The sequence below is a fragment of the Ambystoma mexicanum genome, chromosome 4p (genome assembly GCF_040938575.1).
Source record: "Ambystoma mexicanum isolate Mex_15411 chromosome 4p, UKY_AmexF1_1, whole genome shotgun sequence".
Taxonomy (NCBI): Eukaryota; Metazoa; Chordata; class Amphibia; order Caudata; family Ambystomatidae; genus Ambystoma; species Ambystoma mexicanum.
The window spans coordinates 172646123-172668945 of NC_090927.1; the positions used below are offsets into that span (position 1 = coordinate 172646123).

General features: G+C 46.5%; 1 protein-coding gene across 2 annotated transcripts in view; it reads right to left on the reverse strand.

The window, feature by feature from the left end:
- Window positions 1–1331: 1331 nt before the first annotated feature.
- SCARA5 (scavenger receptor class A member 5) overlaps window positions 1332–22823 on the reverse strand; it is a 1246105-nt gene continuing 1224613 nt past the window's right edge. For both annotated transcript variants that reach the window (XM_069605636.1, XM_069605638.1), the window contains exon 9: window positions 1332–6952. In XM_069605636.1, the coding sequence (XP_069461737.1) occupies window positions 6810–6952 (143 nt within the window). In that variant the 3' untranslated portion in view covers window positions 1332–6809. The remainder of the gene's footprint in view (window positions 6953–22823) is intronic.

Sequence of the window (22823 nt, forward strand, 5' to 3'; positions counted from 1 at the left end):
CATCTTGGGGGTCGCTTCTTCTCATATCTTGCATAGCGACTCTGGAATCCATTACCAAACAATTTCACATGTATTGAAGACCATTTAGTATTTCTCAAAAACCTAAAAACCTTGCTTTTCCATAAAATATCAGACTTGCATCAATAAATTTAGCAGAGCACCAGGATGCTTCCAGGCAACATTTGCACTTCAATATCACAAACATATGAATTACATGGATATTAGTTATATTGAAATGTGGAGGGTATCATGACTAGAACAATCTATGATGAGATGCTCTTGGTGTGTATTGATGCAGTCATATGGGAAGCATGCCTGATGCAGCCATTCACCTTTCTAGAGTTGCTTACATTTATAATAGGAGGAGGTCATGGATGGCAGCATTGGCCTTCTAAAAGAAGATGTGGGGCAGGGGAATTATGAATCGTATGTGAACCGTGCATCAAGGCGTGACTCATTTTTGGTTGGGCGGATGAGTACCGCTGAGTTGATTATTATTATACTTTGGCTAGTTCTTGGCTGGTAGGCATTTATCTCTGATAAGGTCTGCTCAGCTTACATTAATATCAATGATGGTGGCAATTCCAAACTAAGGAGAGATCATGGTCAACAGTTATCTCTGCAAATCCCTTTTGGCCTGGACAGATTTAGGGATATGCCAACCAAGCAGACACTTTTGGATGCAGAGGCATGAGTTAATTCCCACCCTGCTCAGTTCCTTGGATGGAGCTGCAGTACATCACAGCTTTATAATAAGTGCTGCCTAAAGAATTACTCCTTGGCGTTGCGTAATAAGAGTTATTTTTGTTTTTTATTTCAGGTAAGCAGCCAGACAAACTGTAAAAAACATCTCAAGCACATCTCAACTTCCACTTCCAGTGAAGGCTGAGACGTCGTGTGTAAAGAACAGCTCATCAGTCCGACACTACCATGAGCTTAACACTTGAAATTCCTATAACCCTGCAAATGTTATCGAACCGCAAATGACCCCAATATTTGGGTGTGTCTAGGTTTGGCTGCAAAAGTTTGCATAGGCCTAATTATTGCACTAAAAGAACAAGATACATAAGAAGATTAATGATGAATGCATTTTGTACACCGCAAGTCATGAGTGTAGTTTTCATTAAGGCTAAAAAAGATAAAAACGATTAATTGTGGCATGTATGGATGCATTGTATATTTTACGCATGTTTAAAGTATCTGGAACGTAACTCTTCTGTATGTTGGACGGGTGGTTCAATTTTCATCCTTTTCAATACTTTACATTTGGGATCGCAAGGACACGCCAACACTTTGCCCGTATTCTCAAGTATTGTGTGGACACCGGACAATTAACACGATATTGCTGTTTTCCGTTTATTACATTTCGAGGATATAGCAAATACAAAAGAGCTTGTGGCCCAGGATACAGGGATAACAAAGAGTAACAACACCCTGGCCTGTACATCAACATATCACTGGAAAAACTGCTCATGGCAAAGACCAGGTATTAGAGATGCCCATGTGTCTACCCGTAGCGTTAGTGCTGATTCAAGTCTGTGGGTAAGACACTGGGATTGGCATCAAGACCTTGCACGGTCCTGAGGAAGGCACTTCAGCACACTTCTTCATCATGCAGTGCTTTCATGCTTCAGGCAGGTTTAGATTCTTGTCCTTAGTTTGCTTCTTTTTCTAGGACCCCCCCTACCTCCCACCGTAGGAAGTTTGTCAGCTCTGCTGTTTTAGACTGTGCCTCAGTTTTCTGGTGGACAGAGTGTTATGTGTCATAGTACACAAAAGCATGAACTAAGAGCCTGTGCAACACTCCTTTTAGCAGAGAAATGGTACAGCATAGTGTTTGTGTTGAATGCAATGCAGACATGATATACATTTGAAACACTGAAGTCTTCCTTTGGATTAAGATGGCATTCTCTCAGGCGAGCTGTATTGTTTCTTACTCCAGAGAGGCCAAGTACCAATGATGAAAACAGAGAGTTGCCCCTTTTGAATTATGTGACCTTCAAGGATGCTGCCAGCAATGACTGTGCTGCCTCCCTGGCGACTACAGGCAGGTAGCAGTGGCGCCTTCACACAATTCTTTTAGTGTTTGTGTGGTGCCACAAGTAGCATTCCCTACGGGAGCAAGGCAGATTTTAGTACTTTACTGGCCAGGGACTCACTGCAGATCACTTTGCAGGTCCAGGCTGTGCACTCGTTTCTAAACCCATTATGTGAACAAGTCAGTCTTCAATTCACTGCGATCTTTTGCAGAAGGTGTGCCATGCATTGTCCGGCCCTGACTTGACATTTGGCTGATGCCAGATAGGAAAAGGCGAACTTTGTGGGTAAACACCATCCTTCAGATGTATTAGACTGCATCATCTGTTGCTTGTATTTTGTAGACATTTCATGGGCCCCATTTTGTTTGCTTCCAACACTGAGGGATGCTGGGCTTGTTGCATTGAGGAATTGAGGACAATCCTGATATTCGATACTTCGAGGCAACCTCCAAAGGGCAGTGTGCAACTACTTTTTACCAAGACCACGTGAGTAACCCGCGTGCTCCCTTGTCCAAGATTATGCATTTTTGAGGTTTCTGAAGTATTTTTCAAATGCAAGGCACTCAAAAATCCTGGGTGCTCAGGGGAGCTGAAAAGTGAATGAAGAAGGTCTTTTCCGATGGTGTTAAAAATCATTAAAACATACAATCACATAGGTTTAACATGTGTACCGGTTCTCTAGGGAATATCAAACCCAAACAAGACAGAACACATTGAAGACAAATTAAAAAAATGATTTCAATACTGGAAGATAGAAATGTTCAACACATCTGAAAAGGATATGTCACATGCCATGCCTTCTAAGCATCAAAAAGGACATTAAGCAGAACCATGTACATTTTACCCGGTTTAACATATTACGGTTCTTTAACCTGTGGTTTGATTCAGGGCGTTCATTTTCCTCTATAAACAAAGGCAATGTTATCCATAAAATGTGTTTTGTTTAATTCAGCTAGAAATACATGAAATCAATTACATCACCATAAGAGAACTATTTCAAGACAGATATGGGGCTGTCCCAATTGGTTACATTTTTCGGGCTTTTGGAAGATTCTTTATTCTGATTGGATTATTTAATAACTGGGAAGGTTTTATGAATTAGGCAATGGGAGGTGGGCAACAAGGCCTATTGAAATCTAGAAACCAAAGGTCTCTTAGTGTAGCTCCATTTTGAGGCTGTTTCTGGAGGTAAACTAAAGGAGCCCTGTTATCAACACATGGATGCAGATCATTCAGAGACATGGTACAGAAAAGGTTTGTGGTCATTGCAGCTCATAGAAAGGGCATGTTCTTACTTTGGCACGTGCCGTGAATCTGTCCTCAGGGCACACACATTCATATTTGCATCAAAGTTATAGCGGCATGCAATGTATGAGTGCTGGAAGTGCATCCATGCGTGACAATGTGCACAGTGCATATATGGCAACTGGAACCTGAACCGCACATGACTAAGATGTTTATTCACGCGTGCAGTAAGGACATGCCCTTTCTGTTTGGTGCCCCAGATGCAAAACATTTCTCACTGCCGCTCCTCCTCTCTCCTGCTGATCTCCTGGCTGAATTTGAAACTTCACTGGTTACCTGGCCACCCTCTGATCTCGGGTGCAGGTCCCCTTCCCACCAGTTGCACACCTGCTCTGCCCCGAGCAAACCCCTGCACTCAGGGACTGTTCTGTATCCCTACAGTCCCTGCTAGCACTTGACACCCAATGTCTGCACTTACCCTGCACTTGCCACCAATTGGCCGCACTTTTATTTATTGTCCTTATGTATCTTACTATTGCACCTATGTACTGCACTGTCCCTTACCCTCCCCTTCCTCTTGCACTTTTCCCCTTCCCCCTCCCTTGCAATTGTGTGATCTCAATGCCCCCTGTCCTAGTCGGATTGTTGTCTCTGTCTTCCCTCTGTTTCCCTCCCTTGCCTCGTAGTGCCTTGAAACACTTGTATATAGGCGCGTTATAAATGCCATATCATATCACCCCATAAGATTAAAATTCCATTTGTTACCAATTTCCAAATATCCAGCTGCTCTAACATATAGGGTGGTGCGCTGTGAGCCTGCGCTTTTTATATGTTGTAAGGTGGTGGAACTGGTGGTTTCCCTTTAAATGATGCAAGGCAGGGTGCTGGAAACCTCTGCTCAGTCACATTGTTCACCTTCAAAAGAAACGTGGCACAGACACAGACCGGAAACTACAGTAGAATGGGGTTATCACATTGTGTGGGGCCGAGAGCGATGTAAGGGCGGATAACTCACTGTACGTACACTTAAAACCTCTAAGTGCAGTTTGGCCAGTCCCCTAAGAGTATCTTCTGCAACATTTCCTGAAAACATGGAGGAGGGAAGGAGTGGCAGCATGGCCCTCGTCACGTGACTGTCGGACAGCCCACAGAACGTAGACAAATATTCCTGGCTAGAATGTCAAATCACTTCATTTCGAGCATTTGTACATAGGTACTTGTTTCATTGATATGATATGTTATTTATAACGCGCTTAATACCCAGAGGTTTCTAAGCGCGGACCCGGGAATCGAATCTGTGTTTCTCCGTGTCGCCTTTCTTCCAAGGCGAGAACGTTGCCCCCGAGCTATCCTCCCGAAATCCCAATGGGTGGAAAGCTAAGTCAACTTTGCAGGGACCTTGGCCTGCAGATCATAGCGGGCCCTGCAGCAATGCTAACCCACCAGCATCGGTGTACCTCCCCTTACGTGCCATGCCCACTCCTCTGGAAGCCAGAATAATGGTCAGGAACGTCTAGGCAAATGTTAAAAGCAAGTCAATATTCTGTCAGAAATGCCTAGACTCTACACCTACTAACGCGGGCTAGAGAGTGGGTGAATGGGCATGGAACTTTCTGAAAGCAGAGGTGTTGGGCTTTCAGCGGTAAACCGCATGCCTGCATCAGTGGACAGACTTTCATTAATACCTGTAGTTATTTACTGTGTTTATTTCCTGCCTTTAATCCCCATCAGAGGGCCATGTAGTCTAATGGAGTAATTTTACGGGCTCGAAGATCATCTTTTTAAAAGCACTAGGCTCCATTTAATAATGCATTGGTGTATTATTCGTGCCACTTGCAAATAGTTTCAAAGCCTCATGATAAGCCACTGAAAATATTAATTTACCTCTTCTGACTCAGCTCAGTGTTGCATATAGTGTCTGGGCCATAAAGACCAAAAACAATGTAAAGGATATTAATTCATACTGTCTCAGACATAACATACTCTGTTCCAGTCGATATAGCACTGAGGGCCTCATTACGAGGTAGGAGGTAGCCATGGTGCTAGTAGCACCATGGCTACCCCCTTGCCGCATTCCGGGTCCGGGTTGTCGAAATAGGGACTTACCGGGTCATTCCAACCTTGGAGGACCCGGTAAGTCCCCATTCCGAGAACCATTCCCCATTCCCATTCGAGCCCCCATAGGGCTCAATGGAAATGGGGATGGAGCTAATAACGGGCCCGCTAAGGAACTAGCTCCCTGGTTCCTTAGCGGCTCCCGCTAGGGCGCCTGCAAAGAACCAGGCGCCCATAGCGGGACCCGCTAAGGGACCTCGGACTATGGCGGTAAGGGTTTACTGGCACCGGTCTCCTTACCGGTGCCCGTTAACCCTTACCGCCCACCTCGTAATGAGGCCCTGAGTCTGTTTGTACTTTTAACCACACTGCCATCAAATGTATACTGGGCTGCTATATATTGAACCCTGCTGCCATCTATTGGTGAAAGTGTGCTTTTACAACCAATTCAGATAGACATCCTAAGCTATTAATATGTATGCATTTCTGTCTTCACAACATCAGACAGAATGCTTCGATGGAAGATTGATTAATGTACAGAGGAAATCTACCTCTAACAGAGATAGAAACAGTGATTCAGCTGGTGCAGAATCCTTGCATGCAGGAGCATACACATCAGGAATTGGGTGGTCCTTTGAATTGGCACTTGCATTTTCTCTGAGAGCTCTCCCAAGTGTTTAAGCGAACACAGTAAATAGTCTTGTAAGCCTCTCCTGTTCAGATGCCACCCGAGAGCTAAACTGATCTTGACTGTACCGCTTGCATCTCTCAGTTAGGCAGCTGTACATCCATGGTTTAGTGACTGCTTTTCAATGTGATTGAAAATAGTTCATTTCAAGCAAACTCTGTTGCACCATACCAACATCCCTCTGGTTTATTGCTTTAACCGTGTATCTGTAAACAAGCACATCACCTTGTACCTATACTTAAGATGACGAAATCAGAATAAGTGCATTGCTAACATGTGGTTCTTTGGTCTCAAAATGATGCCCAGAGGTACTGTATTTGACGTGCATACTGAGTTGGTGCACATGATTGCCAAGCTTAAAGTGGCTGCTTTAGCTTGAATAAAATGGCTGCCCTAATTGCTCAAGAAAATGGCGGCTTTTCAAGCAAACTTTCTTCACTGATCCTTCAAAATGGAGGCTGTGCGGCTGCGTTATTAAGTGAAAGGGCATGCTTTAATCCTGGAAATATCTCTTTCATTGTCTGTAAAGTGCTGCTTTACATGCGAAAAATGGCAGCATCAGCTGGCTAAAATGTCTGACTTTCACGAAGGGAATCGGGCTGTCCTCGCTTTGTATTGCAGGTTTAATTGCTGATTCTGTGTTTTCATAATAGAAATGGCTGCTTTTCTTGCTGAAATCGCTTTTCTCCTCTGCAAAAAAAAAGTCTGCTTTGTAGACATAGTTTGCTGATATTAGCTGTTATCATCATTGAAAATCGCTGTTGATTGCCCAGCTGATGACGTTATGCGGCAGGTTTTATGCACGTCACTCCTGCATCTTCTGCATGACCACAGTTAGTCTTTCCCCAGGTGGAGAAGCTGCATTGCATGATTGTCTCCTCGGTTCCTTTGCAGGCAACGTCGTCCATCCAGATTCGTCCAACGCCTGCAAAAACAACGTGATTGAAAGAGGTTATTAGAATGCACAGGCTCTCTGGTACACAGGAATAGACGGCCCTCCCTCATTGCCCTCATTTTTTGCTTTGACCGATTCCGTTGGTGGCAAAGCCATCAATTTGCCTTTTGTCCCAGGGATGAGATGGTTGACTGAGCTCAGTGTTAAAGACAAGCATCTCATGCTTTGTGTATCCTTCCACATGCAAAGTAGTGTGTTGAAAAAAAGGATAGACACAGCATGCAATGCTATAAGAACAGGCCTCAGGAGGCATGTTCCCTCGCCTCGAAACATATTGTGTTATAAATACCCAATAAATAAATAAATAAATTAAATAGTTTGTGTGTCACAGCCAAATCCCTCTAAGTGAGGGAGGGATCTCTGCTGACCAGTAGTCCTGACAGCAGCCTGCAGGCAGAAAGGTAGAACATTGTACATACATTCAAAACATCTATGCGTGTGACAGAGGACCACAGTTGGAAATAAAAGCCAGATCTATTGGCTAGGTCAATATTTGTCTGATTTTGAGGTGATAGCACCCTTCTTAGAATGTACGTCTTATTGGACAAAGAACATTGCCAGCATGGCTAGTAAATATATGGGATCAGGAACTGGACTCTTTCCCCAGATGGTCCTATTCCAGCCAATACATTCTTCCTTGGACTTCCCCTTAGAAGAGGAGAGGAGTGGGAAGTCTTCCTTCTTCCTTTGCAAATTAGAGGCAGAAACAGAAGGTCATCAGCGTGAACCATCTTCGGAGATGGACCCAGGAAAATGGGGGCACCTGGTGGGGAGTCTTATGTGAGGCTGTTCTCCCTCCATCATTCCCTGCATCTCAGTCTGAGTGCAGAAGAAGGCAGCTGGGGCCTGGATAGGTAGAGCACTTATCGAGCATGTCTTGACTCTCACTCCCAATGAGAAGCAGTTGAGAGGGTTTGATGGCATGCAGGCCATAATGTAAAGGTTCCCTCTGTGACCATCACTGTCCTCTCCCAGCTCCAGGTGGGGGACAGAGTCTGTGATGAAATAACAGGATAAGGAGGTTTTGCCGCAGTAGAATTTGTCAAAGTCGATTTAATTGAATTATTTCATCGGAGTTTGCCACAAATATATGTGGGGGTGGGTTAGGAGAATAATGAAAGTAGGGAGGTTAAGGGAGGAGGTGGCGCTGTGGGGGGTTCCCCTGCTTATATTTGCGGCAAAATCTTCCTGTACAAAAATGCAACCAAATCTACTCCGATGAAAAAGATTCGACGAGATCACACAGAACCGAAATAGCTACAGCTTTGCAGGAATTACAGGATGAGTGGTGTCTAAACCGTCTACTCAGCCCCACACTACTCCTAGACCAGCAGTGATGCCAATCAAAAGGTGAAAGATGGACAGCCTGGAGGGTGCAGCTCCTTCACCTCTTTTGGTAACGTGGCAGGCTATATCTTCAGGAGCTGTTTGAACTGATACAGTTGCAACACAAAAACATTAGAACGGTGGTACCAAAATAAAAGAATGTCCAACCGAGCTTCTAGAAAAAATAGGAATGATAATAAAACGTGCAATGCACACAACAAATTGGAAACACTAAAGACCCGCCATGGTAAAGGAAACACAGAGGATGCAGACTTTGAGAGCAAGGCGGGCAGTCTGGCTGAAGACAAGCGTGTAGGCAATTGATTTGAATAGCAAATGTCACAAGTACTTGAAAGTGTCTTATAAAGGCAAAGGGCCTCATTACAAAATACCGGTACCGGTAAATCCTTACCGCCTTACTACGAGGTCCCTTTGCGGGTTGGGGGATTTAACGCCTGCTTTTTGCAGGCGTTAAATACCAACCCGCAAAGGGACCCAGGGAGCTAATTACGGTACCGCAATTTGCGGTACCGCAATTAGCGCCTTCCCCATTCCCATTATGCCCTATGGGGCAAAAATGGGAATGGGGAAGGGCAATGGTGGAAGGGGGAATTACCGCCCCGCCAACCTTGGAATGGGGCGGTAATTCCCCTTTCCGCCAAGGCGGTGCCGGTATTTTACCGGCATGAACCATGGCGCTAATAGCGCCATGGTTCTCCGCCATCCGTGTAATGAGGCCCAAAGTCTTATCAATCACTAGTGCCCTTTAACATAGACAAGGAGGTGGCAGAATCACTGTGAATATGTTCTCTCTTCCTCACTTGTCTTTGCGGGTCAAAATGGTCGAGCCGGGATTATTGGTACTTTTACTGCGTCAAGTCAGCATTGAGGCATTTTATTCTGTGGTTGCCAGTATGTAGCTGGCACTGAGATGGGTTGAGTCAGCTCAAAGTGACCTAACAGTGAAGTATGGTCTATGCAGTAAAGATTGAATTGTGCAAAGCACAGGAAACTGATACATAGAGTTGGCATCTCGAACAGCAGCCGATAGAGATCAAGCCGGCTCAGAAATTCATTAAATCACAGATCCCGTGGCCCAAGACACAAGCGCTGTCTCCAGACTTAGGACCTCATAACGAGTTGGGCTGTATCCCGGCTGTAATACCATCTGTTACCGCCGGATCACGTGTTGGACGTTAACTGTAAATCCCCATTCCCCATTGGGTCCATTGGAGCCAATGGGGCATTTTCGGCGATAATACTGCGGGCTAATACAGCTAGCAGTAATACCACCGAAAACAGGGCGCTAAACGGGATTATCACCTCCAGAAAAAAAGCTGGAGGTAAAACAGCCCATTTATCACCCAACTCGTGATTGTGCCAGCCCTTAAATGCAGTGGTAATACCGTTACTGTCACATTTAAGGGCTACATCCCAACTCGTGATAAGGCCCGTAGTGTCTGTTTACGTAGTCCCTGAGGAGGTGGAAGATGCCATCCAAACTCACGAGCATTTCAGGAGGCCGAGCGGACGGCGAGAGTGACACAACGTATTAAAGAAGACAGTCTACACGATCAGTCTGCCAATAACAAATCTGCATTCATCATAACCCACTTATTCCCCAATCCTCACTCAGAACCTCAGAATCGTTCACATCTATTGGGGCTATTTACACTGGTCCCAGGTCCAAGAGTTCTCGGATCAAGGGATGTGGAGTTCATTGACTTTGTGGACGAGCATAGGACTGACTCTGCATTTGTACAATGCTTGCCACTCTCAACTGTAAATATAGTTTTAAACCACCTTTCCTTGTTTTTGCGGATGAGGTACGACATTGTGCCCAAGCCAAGGATACAAACAATTTCTATTGAACCCAGAAAACAGAATTACCCTGCCGGTCGCTCAGTGGTCACAGAAAACCTGGCTGAAACAGGCATAGTGTCTTAGAAGCATCTTGGTGAAGACTGGACCTGGTTAGCTGTTTTTGTTCCAACGAACCCAAAGCTGCGTAATTGCCAGTTGACCCTAGCGATCTGAAATACGCGTGGGAACTCCCACTTCTCAACGTTAGAGGGTGGCAGTGACCTGTTCATGAAAAAGGATATTTTTTTGTATTCAGGAATGTAGGCTGACTGATAGGATTTGCTTTGACGGGTATCATACATATTGTAAAACAGCACTTAAAGGGGATAAAGGACGGCCGGGGCACAAAGGGGGCACCTGGTGGGCATGAGAGTCAAGATTACATCTAGCGAAATTGATACCACGGGCTGAAAATATATGCAGGTGATATCATTCTCTCCTCCTGACTGTCCTAGGCACCACAAGTTGCTACTGTGTAGCATTCATGATCCTCCAGGCGGGAAAGAATCGGAACGTATTATGTCACCTTTGTATGAGATCTGGAACTCTGTGGAGTTAGATAACTCTAGAGGCGTGATTGTGTTGTGGGGATTTAAACGCCCACTTTGTAGATACCGTGGCCTGTACCGCGTATGAGAAGGTGCAACCTTTAAGTACAATGCGGCAAAAGCAGGAAACTAGGCAGCGTAAGAAATGGCTGGAGTTTCTACATGATTGGGAGTTGATAATGTTAAATGGTAGAGTGGTAGGCGATATACCTGGGGATTATGCCTGGAAAATGGGAAACTCCAGATCAACGACAGATTATCTTTTTTAAGTGCGGGTCAGCTACCTCTGACTGATACTGTTAATAGTGCCTTTAATACGTACAGAGGTCACACACTAATACAACTTAACATGGTAATACCAAATATTGTGGTCAGTCTGAAAGTGGGAGAAGTGGAAATTGGGATGAACGGCTGCTGCATCAGTTGGTCTGATAAAAATATGAACACAATGACTAGGCATATTGAGACAAAGTCTGTGGAAAGTAACGGACATATAGGGCCTCATTACACGGACGGCGGTGGACCAAGGTGCTATTAGGTAAAATACCGGCACCGCCTTGGTGGAAAGGGGAATTACCGCCCCATTCCGAGGTTGGCGGGGCGGTAATTCCCCATGCCGCCATTGCCCTTCCCCATTCCCATTTTTGCCCCTTAGGGCTCAATGGGAATGGGGAAGGCGCTAAGTACAGTGCCGCAAATTGCGGCACCGTACTTAGCACCAAGGTCCCTTTGCGGGTTGGATTTTAACGCCTGCAAAAAGCAGGCGTTAAAATCGCCAACCCGCAAAGGGACCTCGTAATCAGGCGTTAAAGGGTTAACGGCGCCGCCACCTTTTGCAGCGCCGTTAACCCCTTAACGCCAGGGTTGTAATGAGGGCCATAGATTCTAATGACCCCAATGCTAATGTGAGCTACATATTCCAGTTAAAGTCCAATTTCATACACCATGGGAGGAATCATTTGGTAGAATCCAATTCAGGTGCGAGGAGTGTTTCGGATCCGGCTATACGAATAGCAAAAAAGGGCACTGAGGAAGTAGATCAGATCTACTAATAAGGAGACGATCGAACACACTGCTTTAATAAGAAAGCTTAAAAGTCACTATTCCAACTGGATCAAGGGCCATCGAAGGAAAGCAGCATGGCAGGGAATGCTGGTTATTCTCTGTGATTCCAATACTAATATATTTTGGAAAATATTTAACAAAGTAAGAAGTGGTCGAGCTGGACAACTGGTTAATCCCATTAAGGAGGAGATATGGGAGGCCTTTCTAAGTGGCAAAAGTAATGGGCTATATCTAATATTGTTCTGAAAAGGAATCCTGAATTTTGGGACGATATTTTGCATACACTTTTCCAGGTGGTTATCAGATGTGGCATGGTTCCGGAGTCCTGGAGAACAGCTAGTATTATCCCTGTGTATAAGAAGGGGGATAGCTGCGAGTCCATACATTATAGACAGCTAGCCCTCTTGGATACTTCCTCTAAATACTTTTTATTTTTTTATTTTTTTATTTTTATTGATTTTATTCAAACAACAAAAAAAAAAAAAACAAACTTACAGTGGTTGCACAATTTGCTGACAAATACACATACATTGTTATTTTCTCACCCACTGTATTTCCCGTCCCTCCCCCTTCCCGAGCCTACTTTCCCACATTACTAGTCTCCACCTCTTGCGGTGGGGAGTCCTCTTTCACCGCGCTCATAGAGTCATCGTCACTTGGCCCATCATACGAGGGCCCAAATAGTTCTGCTATCAATTGTCTCCAACCCAATAGGGCACCCGCTTCTCCTTCCACGTCCCCTCTACACGCTTCCTGCCATGCCACTGTTTCCGCCTCCGCCCACTTCTGCAAGTCCCTCCACCACGTTTCCACTTTGGGCCTATGACATGCTTTCCAGCCCATTGCAATCCTTCTCTTTGCCAGGACATACGCTAGGTCTTTTAATTTACTTACATGTTTAAGTTTTCGCGGTCTGGGGAACCCTCCCAACAAACAGGCCCATACGGTGTCCACCTTCATACTGATCCCCTTGTCTTCCATTTTCTGTGCTACGTCTCTGCAATATCTCGCTATCAGCAGGCAGGCCCAGAACATGTGCACCATTCCTGCATTTTCCTCATTACATTTTGGGCACACTTGGTTTCCGGCGTTTTTAAATTTAGCTATTTGTGATGGCGTCAGGTATGCCCTGTGAGTTATATACAGCTGTATTTGTTGCAACCTAACATTTCTCGATACTTTTTTATGATATCCTTGTGCCCTCGCCCACATCCCATCACTCATCTGGTGCCCTACTTCTTCTTCCCAGTCCAGTTTAAATTGCACCACCTCCTTACACACTCGAGTCATTATCATCTCATACACTCTAGACGTTTCATACCCCTCTTCCGCTATATCATATATCATATCCAGTATGGTGTCCGGTTCCTCTGCCAGTTCCACCTCGGACCAGACAGCTTTCATTTGTTGCACCATCCCATGATACGTAATATATTGCCCAGCACTCAACTCTGTTTGTTCCACCAGCTCCTCAAATTCCAGTATCTTCCCCTCTTGCCACACATCCCCCATCGTTGCTATTCCCACCGGTTCCCAGTGCTTCCTAATCAATAACCTTAGTTGCTTTTCTGCTCCCACCACTGTAACCAGCGGGATCTGTGAGGAGCACAGGGATGGCTTGTCCATCATCCGGCATGCCCTTTGCCACATCCCCCACCCAAGCCCCAACATCCTCGGACAACCTCTCAGCTCCCGCTTGGGCAACCATATCATTTCTTACAGGAAATATGGGGCGCAGTCCCCCTGATGCAGCCTATGTTCTAAGGTGGGCTCCTCGGAGAGCAATTTGGCTACATATTGTAATTGGCTCGCTATATAATAAACTTCCCAGTTTGGTAATTTAATGCCTCCTTTCTCATGCGGATTTTGTCATTTCCACAGGGCTACCCTGTTCCTCATCCCGTGCCATAGGAATTCCCTACATATACTGTCCAACCTAGTGAAGAATTTCGAGGTATGAAGTATGGGATGTTCGCGGAGCAATGTAACAGTCTGGGCAATGCCACCATCTTGAGCATCGCCCCTCGCCCCATCATTGCCAAAGGGAGTTTCGCCCAGAACGTCATGCTATTCTCCAGTTTCTTCACCATTCTTACCGTATTATGCCTGTGTTCAGCTTCTACTGTATGGTTTATATCTACCCCAAGATATCTGATGGTTGTAACCTCCCACGGTATCTGTAAAACCGGAAGATTCTCCACCGAGAGCCCCCCATATCTACCCAGCGGAAACACACAGGACTTTCTAGGGTTCACAGCTATACCTGATAGTTCTGCAAACCTCTTCATCACTTCCAGTATATACTGAAGGTTCTCTTCTGGGTAACGCAAATACAACAACATGTCATCTGCATATCATGAGATTAAATGTGATGTCTCCCCGACGACAATGCCTATTGCATCATACTGCTGCCGTAAGTAGATCGCCAGAGGTTCCAACGCTAGGATATACAGCATGGGGGACCATGGGCATCCCTGTCTGGTACCTCTACCCAGTCGCCACCTTTCAGAGATCACAGTTCCTGTCTTTACTCTCGCTAGCGGTGCACTATATAATAGTTCTACCCAATGAAGATATCCTGGCCCCATACCGTAATTGGCTAGGGTCGCCTTTAACCAGGGCCACCTGACCGAGTCAAATGCCTTGATCGCGTCCAGTGATGCTATCGCCATCTCGCCTGTATCCCCTTCCGTATGTTCGACCACCCGATGGAGTCGCCTCAAATTATTCGAGATGTTCCTATTCGGGACATATCCTGTCTGATCAGTATGTATCAACTTACTGATGACCTTCTTTAGTCTATTTGCCAAGACCGCTGTTAGGATCTTACTATCTTGGTTCAACATCAACAAGGGCCTATAGGATCCGCAGTCACTACCTGGCTTATTGGGCTTGGGAAGTGGTATGATAACCGCTTCACGTAAAGATTCCGGTAGTCTCCCAGCTTCATATGCTTCATTCAGCATCTCCAACAGCGGGGGGAGTACCTCTGTTTTATATGCCTTATAGAATTCGCTGGGGAGTCCATCGGTTCACGGGGTTTTGCACGTGGACAGCTGCCTCACTACTTCTTCCATTTCCTCTAGGATGATCGGGGCATCTAGCTCCTCCTTCTCCTCCGCGCTAATCTGGGGTAATCCAATATCTTCCAGTATGTCCCCTATTTCCCCTTTGTCGCTCTCTGTCTCATCCTCATACAAACGTCTATAATATTCTGCAAATTCCTGATTAACCCCCTCTTGTGTATCCACTATGTTACCATTGTCTTTCACTATTGTTCTGATTGGGGGACTAGGGGTCTAGTTTTTGTAGAGCCACGCCAGGACTCTTCCTGGTTTGTCTCCTTCAGCATGTTGTCTCTCTATATACTTTTTATAGTTGAGATTACATAACCTCTCCCAATATCCTGCACATTTCTGCTGTAGGCCCAGTACCAAGTCTACATCTTCCTTCGTGCTACTGCCCCGTTCCAGCACCCTTTCTAGTTCCTTTTTGGTGTCCTGCAATCCGGCCAGATCCCATTCTGCAGCCCTTTAGACTTAGCTATGGCAATTCCCCTCACTACTGTTTTAAAGGCTTCCCAGAGCGTGCCTGCTGTCTTAACACTGCCGGTATTTATTTCAAAGAAACGTATTATTTCCTCACGCATGTCCTCCCTAAATACACTATCTTTGAGCGCTTCTGCACGCAATCGCCATATCCTACCCCTTGGGGGTCGGTATTGCCACACTAGCATCAGTGGCGAGTGGTCTGAGAGGACTCTGGCTTTATATTCCGCCTGCAGTATTTCAGTCATTATTTCCTGCGTGACAAGCACATAGTCTAGTCTAGTGTATAGGCCTTGCAGGGCTGCATAATGTGAATATTGTCTATCCTGTGGGTGGCATGACCTCTATGCATCTATCAGCCCAAAATCCGCCAACAGTACATGCAGTGCCTTTGCGGCCGGGGTGGGTCTGTCTACTTTAGTGTCTGATCTATCTAGATTGGGGTCCAATACACAATTGAAATCACTCCCCCCCCACAATACTGCCCCCCCTACGCTACCACTGAGTTTACATACAGGGTCCTGAAATACGCAGCTGTGTCCTGGTTCGGGGCATAAGTATTTACAATACAGATCTCTCTATTTTCCACCAGCCCCTTCATAACCACCATCCTGCCATCTGCCTCTGCCACAGAGCTCAGCAACTGGAATGGGACATGTGGGGCCATCCATGTGATTACGCCTCTTGCATAGGCAGAATATGCTGCCCCTACTACTGTCCCTCTCCACTTCTTCCGTATCACTTCCAGTTTATCGTGCGTTAAATGAGTTTCTTGTAGCAGGGCTATGTCCACTCTCTGTCTGCACAGGTACATCATAACCTTGTTCCGTTTCAAGTAACTGTTGAGCCCCCTGACGTTCCAAGTGGTCTACCATGGTTCGTCTTGTTTTCCCTGGGGTGTAGGCTCACCCCATAACTCCTTCCCAACTACAACACACCACTGCACACAACCCCTTCCCTCCCCCCTCCCCACCTTTCCCCAACCCCAACAAATGCCCAGCTCCATCCCTGGATCTCAGGCTCCCCCACGTTTGGGCCTACCCTGGATTCCCAGGCTAAAACCCCAGCAGGGTGTCACCACACTATCGGCGACCTAACTAAATTCTATATGGGGGTTAGAAGATTGGCCCTGCAAGGCTCCCTAACAAAGCAATAGTCTCAGTGCTCACAGATCATGTCTTCCCCCAAGTCAAGTCCCATAGTCTTAAGTTCTGACACCCCCCGGTGCGCACCTTGTTCGCTACTTATCTTCTCCTCCTCCTTCTCCCTTCTGGGTGTCCATCTCCTGGGGGTAACCCTGCGTGTCGAGCCATCCCATAGCATCTTCTGGAGTTTCAAAGAAGAAGGTCCTGTTCTTGTGGAAAACGTTCAGCTTCGCCAGGTATAGCAACATGTACTTGTGGCCCGCCTCTCGTAGTCTCCTCTTGACCGTCCCAAAGTTCATATGACTCCGCTGTACCATCAGGGTATAATCCGGGTATGCAGTTATCTTTGCTGTCCCTCTTTGTATCATTCCACCCTTCCGGAAATGTTCCAGGATTCTTTCTCGATCCGGATAGTTGAGGATTTTAGCAATCACCGGCCTGGGTGGGTTGCCCGGCGGTGGCTTCCTCGTTAAAGCCCTATGCGCCCTTTCCACCGAGAACTCCTGGGACAAGACTCCTCCAGCTATATCCTGCAGCAGCATCGATTCGATGAACTCTGTGGGGTTGTGACCCTCTGCTCCCTCCAGCAAGCCGACGATGCAGATATTGTTCCTCCGGGCACGTCCTTCCACCTCCTCCGCCCTGTTCTCTAAGTTGCCCACGCTTTGCACTAGGGCGTGAAGTTCTGATTTATGTGCAACACAGTCCGCTGTGTTCGGGCCCACTTCCTTCTCCAGACTCTCAGTGCGCTCCGCCAAAGACCTAACATCTTGTCAGAGAAGATTCAAGTCCTCTTGCACTGCCCCGACTTTGAGCTCCAGTGCTGTTTTAAGTTCTGTCACAGCCAGTTCAAGCTTGGTCTCCCAGGCTATCTTCAGGTCAGCGATTGCAGCAAGGACCTCCTGGTTCGTGCTCATGGCGGCCACACTCCCAACGGGGGCCCTTTCCTTACTCCTGGCCCCTTCCGGGCCGGGGGGAGTCTTGGCATACTTATCTAGCGTGGGCTGCTTGCCCTTCAGCCTTGGAGGTTTGTTTGACATGGCGCTGCAACCAGGATTATTAAGGTGGCCCCAACACTTGTGGCTTATGACCCCAGTGGGAGGCAAACTGTTGCTATTGCCCGGGCCGAGGGGGGCCACCCAGGAGCACCCCAAAGCTACCCCCTGGGTGCAAGGATGGATTGTGTCCACTCACGTAACCGCATGAGCCTCTTCTCCACGCTTCCTCGCAAACTGTATGGGGCACTCTGCTTATTTGTTTGGCACAGCCTCTTATCGTGATACCCAGGCAAGGGGGCACTATCAATGCACTGTCCCATCCAATCCTTTCCTTATACCCTCAGAGGCAGTCTGCAGTAGCCTGCCAGTCCACTTTCTCCCTCCTCCTGTTAGGGGCAGTGTTTGAATGCTGGCAGCGCCTCAGCACAATGGTCTGTGCTGTTTATTCCATAAGTGATGAGTGGAGGGGGTTGCTACAATGTAATGTTAGTGTTTATTTAACTGAATCGTCTTGTTTCCAGTTGCGGACCGTGGCTCTGTACACCTCTCCTCCGGGCCGCTTCTGTGCACCCGCTTCCGCAGGCTTAGGGATTCATATGCAGAGCAGCTGCTGCTACTCTGCAGTTCACCGTCCTCAGCGCCCGCTCAGGCCCAGCGCTCACCGCCCACTCCTGCCAGCCTGAAGAAAGCGAGGCATTACGTTTATGTCGCTGCCAGGTCTGCCCTGCTCGCTAGCACGGCCGGGCCCTAGTGCCGGCCATTCAGCCTCACGGGCTGTTCTCCTAGCCCGCACAAGACAGCGGAGGCCAACGGAGACGCAGCCCCGCCCGGCAATGTCTCCCCAGCGGCTCGTGGACGCCCACACGGCCCGCTCCGCATCAATTTACAATTCTGCGGATTTCGTTGCAGGGGCCACCGCACTCGCCAGCACGGTCGAGCCATAGTGCCGGCCACTCAGTCACACAGGCTGTTCTCCGAGCCCATGCAAGACAGCGGAGGCTACCGGAGGCACAGCCCTACACGACAATGTCTCCCCAGAGGCGCGCAGGCGCCCACCCGACCGCTCCGCATCCGTCCGCACACCGAGCGCTGGCAGCAATCAAGGTCCTTTGTTCCACGCAGCCGCCATTTTGCTTACACCAGTCCGTGCCTCCGGGGCCTCATCCTCTTAGATCTGCCGTTCCCTGGGCTGCGTGGGTCCCGTATCTTCAGTAAATGGTCCCAGTGTCTTCATAAGCAGATGCTTATGTTCCTGGCTTCAAAAGATTCCTGCAACTGCACTTTTTCTTTGCTTTAAAAGTTTCATTCCAACATTACAGAATACAAACAACATAAATGAACAACACGTTTCTTATGCAAATACAAATAATGAATAATAAATACAAAATCACTCCAGCAAATGAGAAAAGTAAACTAACCAAGTGAAAAAGAAATCAGCAATTGAGAAAAGTAGACTAACCAGGTTAAAAAGAAAGAAAGTAAAGAAAGGAAGTCAGAAACCCAGAAAGGACAGAAAAACCAGGAAACAATCAGTAAGCAAATGAATTCAGCAATGCAGAATCAAAAAAGGGTACATGCATTAATGAACACAGCAAAAGCATATTCCAGTTACAGAGAGTGAAATTCAACCATAGACCTCCAGGAACCCGTTCCAAATGCCCCAAAATTTCTCAACATCATCCGCATTCTTGTAAATTGCCTTCTCATATGATGAAACAGTCAAAAGTTCATCTACCCATTCATCAATGTTAAGGGAGCTACTTGATTTCCATAGTCTCAATATCATATTTTTGGCGATCATGCTGGCGCGGAGTATCCAAGTTGCCTGTCCAAAGGAGATATCATCAACCTTTGAAATATCCCCAAGAATCAATAAGGAGGCAGAGAGGGGAACCGTACAAATCAAAACCAACCTCTCGCATATGCACTCCCAAAATTGCACTTTTTCTTAGGATGAACTAAGGATCTCTGGGAGCTCTCCCAATGGCACGTCTCTTCACATGGCCTTCACGCCACGCCCCCTTTCCTCTAAATACTTGTCCTCCTTTCTCTTGAGAGAAATAATGGGATGGGTGGATAGAAATCGTGTCCCGAGTCCCTTACATATGCGATTTAGATCTGGGTGTGATACTTCCCATTATGTATTGGCCTTCAACACGCATTCCAATCCGCACTGCAGAAAGATCAACCACGTTATATGCCATGTTCATGGACTGTAACACAGAGTTAGACACCGTTAACCGGGGTAAACACTGCAATATACTAAAGAAGAAAGGCATGCCCAAATACTTACACAACTGTGTTATTCAACTTCACTCTTCGATGAGAGTTCAAGTGAAGTTAAATACCTATGGTTTATTGTCTAAAGAAATACACTTGCATAGCGGGGTTTAGCAGGTGCGTGTATTGGTCCCCATGGTCTTTAACCTTTATATGGCTGACTTTGAGGAGAACCCTGGGGTGGCTAATATTTTCCCACCGAAAATTTATGATGTTCGCATTGCTTGGCTAGCCTCCGCGGATGATGTCTTCTTCTTAGACCATACATATATAGGCATCTCCCGTAGTATAGCCAAGGTGTGCCCAGGCGCCCAAGAAAATGAACTAAAAAAAGAATTGGATAATTTGCCAGCATTGCGCTCAGTCAAACAAAATACATTGCGATCAGTATCCCAGGTTTTTCAGAATGAAACCCCAGGGTGGTAATAGCAATACCTGTGCTTTTGTCTATAGTTTGGGCCCTGTCCCCTACGACCCTATCAGCTTTTATTGCTAAACTAGAATATTCCACGTGAGCCAAGTCACACATGCCACAACAGCACCGGGTAACCAAAGGAAATTATCTGCAGAAAAAGGCTTACATTTGAGCTAATGTGCATACCCATAATACCTTACTGAGTGGATCTGAACGGAAATGTAACTTCCGGCGCTGGCTGCTATGTGGAATTCTGGCATGTGTGATTTGGCTCAAATAGAGTATTCTAATTTCACATTTCAGGTGGAAGTTTTTCAAGCCTTTTTAAACTCACAATAACTTTACATACAAACACATATATATACATGTACCTGTACCTGACTGTAGGTTTATACATTTGGGAACTTGACAGTAAACTTTTCATATGTGATTTTAAAACCTTGTGCATCTCACATCGAGCACTGCATAAAACAGGACCTCAATATCCAAGACAAGCTTAAACCCTACAACCCCCAAAGCACCTTAAGATCAAGCTCAGCCGGCCTCCTAGTCATTCCAAAGACAAACTCAATTAGGTTAGGTGGATCATCATTCTCAGCCGTGGCCCCCACGCTATGGAACTCACTCCCACCCCACATCCGCCAGACTGAGGATTTAATGGCTTTTTGCAAACTGCTGAAAACCTGGCTCTTCCCCTAAAATCAACCTGTACCAAACCAACCCAAACAGACCAACAGCAACTCAATGACTCCAATCCATCAAACCACCTGATGCAAGAAACTGGCAACTAACAACCCCCAATAATCTAGAAGGGCAAACAGAATTAAATTAATATAGATCAAAGCAGTGAAATGATTAATAGGAGTAATAAGATTTAGACTCCCGAAATGAATAGAATGCATGCGGAATGAACAAAGTGAATGACGTAGATGAATTACTTAGAACAGATAACTACAGAGTTTGAATGAATGTGGGATTCGAATGAATGTGTAGACCGGATGAGTGTATGGATTGGATGAACATGTTGAGTGGATGAGTGTGTAGAGCGGCTAGATGTGTAGAATAGACATGCGTGTAGAGAGGATGAGCGCGTAATACAGGGAAGCAAGTAGAACGCAGATGCGCCTAAAACAGATGAATGTCCTGAACGGATGAGCGCATATGGGATAAGTGTGTAGAAATGTCGAGTATGTGAACCTGATGAGTATGTAGAGTACATCAATATGGACAACGCATGAATATGGAAGTGTGATGAGTTTATAGAGCGGAGGAGTGGAAAGACCGGAGGAGTGGAAAGACCGGAGGAGTGGACAAAGTCGAAGAGAGGATTGAACGGATGAGAGAATGAGTGGATAGAGCGGATGAATGGATAGAGCGGATGAGCGAACAGAGTGGATGGGGGGATAGAACAGACAAGTGGATAGAATGGATGGATAAGGTGGATGAGTAGATGGGGCAAATGAGTGAATAAAGTGGATGAGTGGATAAAGCGGAGGAGTGTTAGAACGTATGAGTGGATAAGTGTACAGACTGGGTGAATGGATAAAGTGGATGAGTAGATAGAGCACAGATGAGTGGATAAGTGTGCAGAATGAATGACTGTACAGAACAGAGGAAAGTATAGAACAAATGAGTGTAGAGATGAACATATAGGACAGAATATCGCTGTTGAATGCGTGAAATGCACGAGTCCTTAAAGCAGATGACTACGAGGAGCAGATGTGTGTGGGGAGCTAATGAGCACGGGATCAGATAAGTGCAGAGAAGGGATGAATGCGTAGAGGGATGAGTGCGTAAAGGGGATGAAGGCGTAAAGGGGGTTGAAACGCATAGAGGGATAAGTGCGTAGAGAGGAAGAATGCGTAGAGGATGAGTGCGTAGATGGGATGAGTGAGTGCGTAGATGGGTTGAGTGAGTGCATAGAAGGGGTGAGTGCTTAGAAGAGGTGAGTGCGTAGAAGCGGTGAGTGCGTAGAAGGGATGAGTGCGTAGAGGGGATGAATGCGTAGAGGGGATGAGTGCGTAGAGGGGATGAGTGCATTGTGGGGGTGTGTGCGTCGTGGGGGTGTATGCGTTGTGGGGCTGAGCGCGTCGAGGGGTTGAGCGTGTCGAGGGGTTGAGCACGTCGAGGGGACGAGCACGTCGAGGGGTTCAGTGCGTCGAGGGGTTGAGTGGATAGAGTGGATGAAGCGGAATGAGCAGATGAAGCGGATGAGTGGATAGTGCGGATGAGTGGATGTGTGGATAGAGTGGATGTGTGGATGGAATGGACAAGTGGATAGAACGAACAAGAGAATGAATGGGTAGGGCAGATGAATGGATAGGGCGGATAAGTGAATAGAATGGATGAGAGGATAGAACGGACAAGTGGATAGAACGGAGGAGAGAATGAGTGGATTGGGCGGATGATTGCGGATGAGTGGATAGGGCAGATGAGTGGCACCATTCACTTATCCGCCCTATCCATTCATAGAACAGATGAGTGTAGAGATGAATATTTAGAACAGGATACTGATGTGAATGCGTGAAAGACACGAGTGCTTAAAACAGATGAGTACCGGGAGCAAGTAAGTGTGGGATCAGATAAGGGTGTAGAAGGGATTAATGCGTAGAGGGCTGAGTGCGTAAAAGGGGTTGGATTGAGCGCGTAGAGA